This window comes from Kryptolebias marmoratus, linkage group LG19 (genome assembly GCF_001649575.2).
Source record: "Kryptolebias marmoratus isolate JLee-2015 linkage group LG19, ASM164957v2, whole genome shotgun sequence".
Taxonomy (NCBI): domain Eukaryota; kingdom Metazoa; phylum Chordata; class Actinopteri; order Cyprinodontiformes; family Rivulidae; genus Kryptolebias; species Kryptolebias marmoratus.
The window spans coordinates 15,257,070-15,266,263 of NC_051448.1; the positions used below are offsets into that span (position 1 = coordinate 15,257,070).

At 41.0% G+C, this 9,194-nt stretch overlaps 1 protein-coding gene across 1 annotated transcript in view; it reads left to right on the plus strand.

Moving 5' to 3' along the window:
* Nucleotides 1–5,414: 5,414 nt before the first annotated feature.
* The window catches only part of LOC108231865 (E3 ubiquitin-protein ligase pellino homolog 2-like), a 15,095-nt gene continuing 11,315 nt past the window's right edge, over nucleotides 5,415–9,194 (plus strand). The window contains exon 1 of the mRNA XM_017409247.3: nucleotides 5,415–5,841. Coding sequence (XP_017264736.1) covers nucleotides 5,762–5,841 — 80 coding nt within the window. The 5' untranslated portion in view covers nucleotides 5,415–5,761. The remainder of the gene's footprint in view (nucleotides 5,842–9,194) is intronic.

A 9,194-nucleotide genomic window follows, 5' to 3' on the forward strand; every position in this document is an offset into this window, starting at 1 on the left:
TTTCCAACGCAAACTGATAGATGGTTTGTTTAATGACAGGAATACCTTTTCTTTGTTTGCAGCGGTCTCTATGGCAACACTTACAAAGACTCGGCAGCAGATGGCTGCAGCACATTAAACTGGTCTGTCTCGGTTTCCATTTATTTCTTGCCACTCTTTTACAAACATTTGTGTGTAAATCCTTTTACAGCAACAAAAGATTAATCCCTATTTGGAAAGCCAGGCTAAATATTTGAAGTCATTATAATAAGCTGATATCTTGATTCTGTGAGAAATTTAAAAAAAAAAAGGTTCCTAATTCAAGAAACGCAAGGTAAGAATGACCATATGGTATATTGTGTTGTTGCCTTTTTAATGTAATATGTGTGAAACTTGTGTCCCCAATAATTTATTTTTCAACTTGTTCAGGTCTTGAGTGATATACAATCTATTTATGGCTTTAAAAATAGGATCATTCAGAGACATGCTTACATTTTAGTGCCAAAATGTATGAAAAGACCTGACTTCCAGAAGGCAAAGTTTATAAACTACACGTCTAAAAGCCCCTCCCAGGTGAACAAACAGATTTAAGCAGATTTCCAGTTTCCAGCATATGAACGTATCATCAACACAATATTATATTACTATACAAGTTCTGAACAACTTCAGAAACCATATTTAAATAGGAGATTATTGACACGCTTTCAAAGGCAAGTTTTACGCAATAAGCTGCACTGATACTAGAACTTTAAAGCAAATTTGAAGTCCGACTCCTGCTATTGGATTGCTGCAAAGCTTTTAAGTTGTGAGATAAACAGCGGTATTATGTTGCAAACAAGAGACATCGTACACACATAGTCCTGAATAAATGTAGGGAAAGCAGCTCGGCTATCCAAAATGCTTTAGATTTAAGTTCTTTTAAATATTGTCAACCATTTCCACATCACAATGCACTGTCCCAGCTTGTTCTATTGTCTGTAATAACCTGCTTTATTGACTAAAAGCCTAGAAATCGTGGATTGAGACTGGTCCTCAAATACTTTGAGAATCCTGTCCCTCTTAATCTGGATCTTCATCTGTTTTTAAACAACTAACAGGATAGTGATCTCTCCATTGCCCTCCATCCTGTACTGCACCTTCCTGAACATCAAGAAACAAAGGAAGAACTGTTCCTGGATTGTAAGTTCTGTATTTAACACGATCATATCCAGCAGACTGCTTGTGCACAGGAGCCCCACAGGGCTGTGTGTTAAGCATTAAATTATTCCCTCTGTACAAATACAACAGTATGCTTTCTCATCATATAAATCATAATGGTTAGTTCACAGACAGCACAAAAGTGATTGGGCTAATCATCAAGGAAATGTGTGTGCTTACAAATAAGGCGAAAGGCTGACAGACTTACAACAGCTAGGTTTTAAAACCTAAAAGGAGTCAAAATTAGATTTCAGGAGAGAATCCAGATGTTTATTTGCCACTGGATATAAATGAAGTCGAGGTTTGGGTACAAACACATCTCGGAGGACCTGTCATAAAAAACACTGTCTCATGAAAAGGCACATCATACACAGCATTTCCTGAGAAATCTGAGGAAAATCAACTTCAAGCTGCTGCTGTCCTTCTGTTGCTGCACCACTGGGAGTGTCCTCACTCGTGGCATCTTGATGTGGTATGCAGCTCTGCTGCAGATAAGAAGACACTGCAGATAGTTGTAAAGGCTGCACAAAACATCATCAAGGAGCATTTTGATGCTTTGGCAGCCTAACACACAGCAGAAAATACCACAAAACGTACTCATCAGCTGAGCTGAAAAAAAAAGCCGTAGTAGCCTTATGGAGTGCAAAGCCACGGCGCTGAAATCCATCATCACAAAACACACAACAATCAGTGACACACAGCCCTCAGTTTGTGGATTAGGTATTTCTGATTGCTGAGATTATTTTTGCAATCATATCTATGTATGTTTTGGAACAACTATTTTTTTTTTTTTTTTTTAAAGCATGTTAAAGATACTGTCTCTTAGCACTCAGAGTATGTGTTGGGGTTGACTCTCAGCTACCACCACACCAAATTTTATCTTAGTGTTTGTAAGACTGACTGAGCTACAGGCATGTTTGTGTTTGCAAAAGTTGATTAGCTGTGGCGGCCATCTTGAATAGGGTTGACTCCCAAAGTAAAACAGTTGTAGATGTACATCCAGTGGTTACTTTCTGAGAGTTTCATTATAATCCATCCAGTGGTCTGTGAGATATTTTGCCAACAGACAAATGAGCACTCACATACACAGGAAATTACATTATCTCCTGCCTTTCAGCTGCCGATGATAACCATCTTTTGAGCCAAAACAACTCCAACACCACAAACAAACAGCAAAGCAAATCGTGGACAGTGAACAGTTGTGACAAAATTGGTTTTGTCACACAGTTCTTCCTGCAGCCGACACAGAGTTATGTCGTGACAAAAACTGGAAGTGGAAGTTTTGATTGAGAGCCACATTGTGATAATTTGGTTTTACTGACCTTAGATTCAAGATAACTCAATTACATTGTATAAATAACACATTCAAAGTCAGCGCTGCCTAAAAATGGAACTCAGGTGTATAAAGAAGAATAATAATTTGTGTTGTTTAAAGCTTTGGCAATAAAAGTGACACCTGATATGGACTCCTTTAAGGAATTCTAGGCCTTCAACTTATTTCTTTTGTAATGATCAGTTCTGCTAAATGTCCTTCAGTACGGTAATGATTCCCTCCTGCTGTTTTGTTTTGAAAAATGCTGTAAAGTATTCAGTGAAAAGGTAAAAAAAAAAACACAAAGAACATTTATTTTTTTTAGGATTATTCCATAATCAGTCCCTGCTGTAAACAACACAGTCAATTAGCCAGAAAATCACTTTTAATCTTTTGCAGCATACTTTAAATTCCTGGACAGTCCAGACAAATACAGGAAAACCAGCTGTCCAAATTGGATCTTTGTCCCGCTGACGGGTTATTAAACCCATAAAGAGTGTGAACAAAAAGGATTACTGGAGGATTATTTTAGTAGTTTATGCTAAAATGCAGCCAAAGTGAGGACAGACAAATAAAGAGAAAGCAGAGGAGGAGGACGGAGACTTTAGAAGGCAGGGTGTGACCTTAATCCCGAAGCAAGAAAGAGAGAAATGCGTTCTCAGTGAAACATGCACACACACTTACACACACATCTGGTCCATCCAGTTTTTATTCAATATCTCAGAGGAAAACTATGCTGGAGGTTGAACTTGTGATTCACAATGGGAAACAGACATTTCTTTAGAAGTGTGACAGCACTGAGGCAAGTGAAATTCATTCAGATGGGCGTGGGTACTTGTTTGGTTTGTTCATTCATGGGTCGTTATTCAACTGTTTTAATTAAATGTGTGAGTGAGCAAAAGCTAATCTAATTTAAATGTTTCACAACCACAATTACCAAAATACACACACACACACTGCAGAATCATACAGCATCTTTGTGCCTCATGCTGCATACAAGCCCCTGCGTGTTAAACCAGACCGCCAGATCACATTTACGGCTACTGTTTCAGACAAAAGCAGCTGTGGAGACTGAAGGGACACTGTTACTGACACTTTGGGTTTTGTTCAAAAGGCCTGCAGCAAAATACTTTATAGTGTGGTCCTCAGTGGCAAAACACTGTGGGGCAAGGGAAAAAAAAATCAGCTTACCTGATGGAGAGTGTCACTCGAATACAAGAGCTGGTTTTTTTTTGTTTTTTTTTTGCAATAGAAAAGAGCTACAAAAGTGCATAAATAAATAGAGAACACAAAGCTCTACTGCTTCCCTTTTTGGTTTGTGGGTGTATTTTCTAAAGCCTAATTGCAGTTTCGTGGATATAAAAAGTCTGTTAAAAGGGTTTTGTGATGTAAAAATATGAAACCATGATACATCATTTCAAAATGTTTTTTTTTCACCCGTATTGTGACAAATATCCTGTAAATCTCAATTGTAAAAGAAAAAAAGACTGTTCTGAAGACAAATAAATACATAAACAAATGCAATAAGCTGATTGCACGAATCAAATAAACTGTTGAAGTACCTTCTGGTGTAATTAAAGCCAGCAGTTTTCTTTGGTTACAGCTTATCACAGATGTCGTATCAACTTTAGGTCTAGATTCTGGCTAGAACACTTCGAAACTTTGATCGTCTTCTAGTAAAGCCGTTCTTTTGTTGATCTGGACGCATGCCTGGGATTTTCTGTTATTTTGACCATTTCTAGCAAACACCTGAAAGTTTTAGCCCAAAATAAACGGGTTCATAATGCCATCCATCTTGCTCAAAACCCCAATTCCAGCTGAAGAAAGGTGGCACCACAGCATGATGCTACCCCCACCATGTTTCACTGTGGGTTTGGTGATCTACAGTCCTGTTCCTGAACTAAACACACCTTTTGGAACTGTGGCCAAAAACCTCATTGTCAGGTTCATCGGACCATAACAATTTTCCCACATGCTTTTGGGAAACCTGATATATATCTCGGCCTGGACGTCCCTGTCTCGGTAGTCCAAGCATGTGGAGAACACAATCAAGAGCTGCTTGAATTGATGGCAGGTTTGTTCCTAAGAATGAAGGCAGTGATTAAATCAGAAGGGGCTGCAATAAATTATTAGTGTAACAGTTTTTATAGTTTTCTCTACAGCTGAATTTTCTCCCAGAACTGCTCACAGGAAACATGATGTATGTCACAGTAAAGGTGGTAATGACTTCATTAGCGCCTGTCATTTTAACAGTGGTGTGTAGACTTTTTATAGCCACTGTTCACACAAATATCTGGACTAACTTCATGGGCTGCAGTGTTGCCACTGCACTGCCCTCATGTGGTCACAACATTGTACTTTACTATACTTTGTAAGTGAGTGCATGTGTGGGAAACAGAGACACGGAAGATGGGCGTTTAATGCACTTTGTAGGCTCCAGTGGGCCTCAGCTCTCATATGAAATGCAGAGAAGAGGTACAGTCTGCTGACCCACATCTTGCCTCCACCGTTTCACTCCCCCCCCTCCCCGAAGAACCTCATTACGTAAGACTCTATAATGAGCCACAAGACTAGTGCCACACTATATCCTGACATTAAATCGAAAGAGTCGGTGTATTACTTTAAATACGCCAGGACGCCTCCAAATGCCTGCGGATACTGATACTTCCTGTGCATTTCCAAACGCCTCAATTTAATCTATCAGTGGGAGCCAGCGTCTCATCATGGAATCGGCCATTCGCACTTCCATGGGGGACGTTTGTAGTTAAAACCGTTGTTATTCAAAATATAGTTATGCATTTTTAAACTATAACAGCAAATGATATATTTTTATACCTTTAACAATCGTAAAACACTAATATTAAACTAAAAAAGTAGTTTTGTTGATTATTTTGATACAATTTGAGAACGACCCTCCCCCCTCATAAATGTTGGTACCGTCCACACCCTGCCGTTAGCCGTTGTTGTACCCTATGCTACTGAACAGATTTACCGCGATACAAACTAGCTTCCCACTGGCTTTAAGCGGACGAAAAGATGCTTCTTTACGGGATTAAAACAATAAAGCGAACACCGAGAGGTCTGGGTCAACTTTCTCCGAGTGTGCTTAAACTTTGATAAGACTTCCAACCCCAAAACCACTTCCCTACAGTTTCGAGTGTGTTAGCATTGTTTTATCTCACCACTGACTACATTTCTCCCCTATCGGACGCGCTCCTCTTTTTTTTCTTTTCTTTTCTCTTTTTTTAAATTCTTTTGGAACAGTCCAGTCTGATGAATTTACCGAAAAAGGACGGAGACGACGACGTGCCCGTTAAAGAGCCGGTAAAATACGGAGAACTGGTCATTTTGGGGTAAGTGTTGTGCGAACCCTGCGCCCGTGCTGGGGGATTGTAACGGTCTGTGTGGGAGCGAGCGCTCCAGCCGCAAATTAAATCAAAACGAGCTCCGAGCTGCACGATGAGACAAAAGCCCGGCGAGCCAAAATGGGGTTTATTAATCCCGTTTTTAACGCCAAAAAAACCTCCCACGTCGTCCTCGTGTCGTTTCCCGCGAGCAAACGCGGTGATAGTAAAATAGCACGGTAGCCTTTTCGTGTTTATAAAGTAAGTTTTCGCTCCGGACATGGCTACGTCCGCTCAATTTATGCCACGGTAGTGTTTAACTCGAATATGTCGTGAGGTTTGAGTGGAAAAGACACAGAATGCGCCGTGGCTTTGCACTCCATAAGGCTACTACGGCTTTTTTTTTTTCATCAATGGTTGTAGTGGGGGTGAGCAGCGCTGGGTTTGCTCAGGCTGAAAACCCCGATGATGTCATCCGCTGCTGGATCCGTGACTGCTAAAAGTGGCTCTGTGGAGGGGAAGAAAGAAAGAAAAAGGAAAATACCATATTGTCTGAAATGTGCATGCACCTTGGTCGGGTTTATTAGGAAATATTAAAGTGTCTCAGCCTGATCCGTGCCGAGGAAGAAGAACGAGGAGGAGGAGGTGGATGAGGATGAGTAGGAGGAGAAAACCCCCTTTTACATCACGGTGGGCAGGATGTGCTGATGACAGCCACCAGCCTCCAGGCATTTCCAGCCCCTATACAGCATTGTGCAAGGTCTGCAGAGAGCCAGAAATGCCACCACATGCAAATGTACATACAGTCATAGCCAGGCTTACACGGACCCCTCCACATCTCTCTCTCCCCCCGCCTGCTTTTGCAAGGCACAGCTTCCCGTGTGTGCCAAAGATAACTGACCCAATGGTCTATCACTTCCCCTCCAGCTGAACGTGGAGTGAGGAGGCTGTCGTCTGCGTGCATCGGAATACTGATTAGCTGTGTCCCTTGTGACGCGTGTTTGAACGGACCACTTTGTCGTTTCACCGTATGCAGTCATGGGAAACGGGAAGTCCGCCTCCTTTTAATTCTAAGGTTTTGCACATCGTGACATAATAAATAAGCATCTTGTTTTCTTTAACCAGGTTCTGAAACTATTCAAATCTAACCTGAAGTGTACAACAAATGACAGCACCGTGTTTGACACAAAAAACGCCGCCAAGCATGGTGGTGGAGTGGTGACGGTTTGGGGCTTGTTTTGCAGCCACAGGACCCGGGCACCTGCTACCAAATGCGAGGCCGTCCACCCGGCAGCTGAAGCTTCACCCAAACTCATGATGCAACAGGACAATGATCCCAAACACGGCAGCAAATCTACAACAGAACGGCTGAAAAAAAAAAAAGAGAGAGAAGTAGTGAAGTTGTTGCGATGATCCAGTCAAACTCCAGACATCAGCCTGATCGAAATAATGTGGTGGGACCTGAAGAGAACCTGTCACAAACAAAAGTCTGCAAACCTCAATGAGCTGAAGCAACGTTGTAAAGAAGAGTGGGACAAAATTCCTCCTCAATCATGTATAAACCCTGATTAAAGTAAAGCAGGAAACAACTTCATAAAACTATCTGTGCTAAAGGTAGCGAAGAAATTAAGAAGTTCACTTCGCTTTTTATACACAGCTTTTCCATTTTGGCTCTGTTTGGGTTTAATAATCAATAATTGTTTACTGCGTTTGTACACTTGAAGTTAGGTTTGAATCATTTTAGTACCTGATAAAGACCAGATCTTCTGTGTAATGTCCTGAAATGTTAAATCCTAGCTTTGGAAGAGGTCATTACCCCATGACTTTTCCGCACTGACAACTGAGAATGCGCTCGTTAAAGCTAAAGTGACGGGCGGTTTGAGATCGCCCTTGCCAGAAAGGTAGCCCTGAGGCTGTTAAAGATATCCAATCGGTACTGATAATTTTAAAATGAAATAAATGATGTAGGGACAGGCTGTTCTTTCTGTCCTGCTTTCTGTCTGATATGGTAACTCGCGAGCCTGCGTGCACCGGATGCATGGTTTTACTCTCTGTGTGGTCGATGCCTGCTTCACTGCAGGCCATATGATCTTTGCAGTGGCAGCATGCCATCGCGCTTCTCTGTTAATTAGCCGCTACATCACGCGGCCCGGCAACGCTCAGCTCCCGTCCAAGCAGCACTCCTCGCCACGCACACGCCCTCTTGTTGTCCTCCCCGTGAGTCTCCCCACTTACCCATTCATCCTCCCATCCATAACCTGCTTGTCTGCCCCTCTGCCTCTCACCCAGTCCCACCGCTGAGCCTTTCAGTATTCTGCTGAGTGTTGACTTTGACGGGAGGAGGCCTCCGTGGTGACTTGTCCTCAACGAAAATAAACCCCGTGTTGGGGGGAAGAAGGAGTGAATATTTCATACGAAGCTTTTTGATATGTGCACATGCGTGTTGCAGCCCAGAAGTGTCCACCTCGAGGAGCTGCTCCTCCATTAACCCTCTGCTGTTTTTTCTTTTTTTTTTTTTTTTTTTTTTTTTTTTTTTTTTTTTTTTTTTTTTTTTTTTTTTTTTTTTTTTTTTTTTTTTTTTTTTTTTTTTTCAAGCAGCTCAACTTCTTACAGCGTCTTATTCTCTCTGTCAGTATGCAGATGATTTTCACACCTATACCCTTTTATCTTCTACCTTTTTATGTCACATTTTCTTTCCTCCTTTAGGCGTCCTCTTTTCCTGATGCAGCTTAGTTTGATCTGACAGGCCAGAAGCATGACTCAGGTTAGCGCTGAGTCATGCTTCTTCGTTGGACCTCTTGATTATAAACATCACAGATACTTCTAGCTAGTTTTTTTTTCTCTCCACGGTCTTGATGACTGCTCAGCCAGATTCATAGATTCATACTCTTTATTTTTATTTCCACACATCTGGCCACAGCTGCGCTCAGATCTGATTATGTTTGAGGGCCTGTAATGATTATTGCTGTTTCTTTGTCGGGGTTTTTTTAGGTCATTTTCTGCTGATTATCGAAAACAAGCGTACTGCTTTCTGCAAGTGCGAAAAACGATATTTTACAGAACTCGCTGACATTATTCCATGCAAACACAAGAAAAAGGTGAAAATTATGCCCTATTGATTTTCATTTAAACATAAAAAGCCTACTTTAAAAAAAAACAAAAAACTGTTGAGTTATCATTAAATGTTGTCACTTTCTTATAGAGAATTTTGTTTCATATCTGCTTCTTTTTTTTTTTTTTTCTTTAATGGCCTCCCTTCTCCCCTTACAGCCATCCTCTCCACACCATTATTGAAAACTATTTATTCTAGTGATTATCAAGTGGAGTGTTTATTATATACATATATATATATATATATAAAT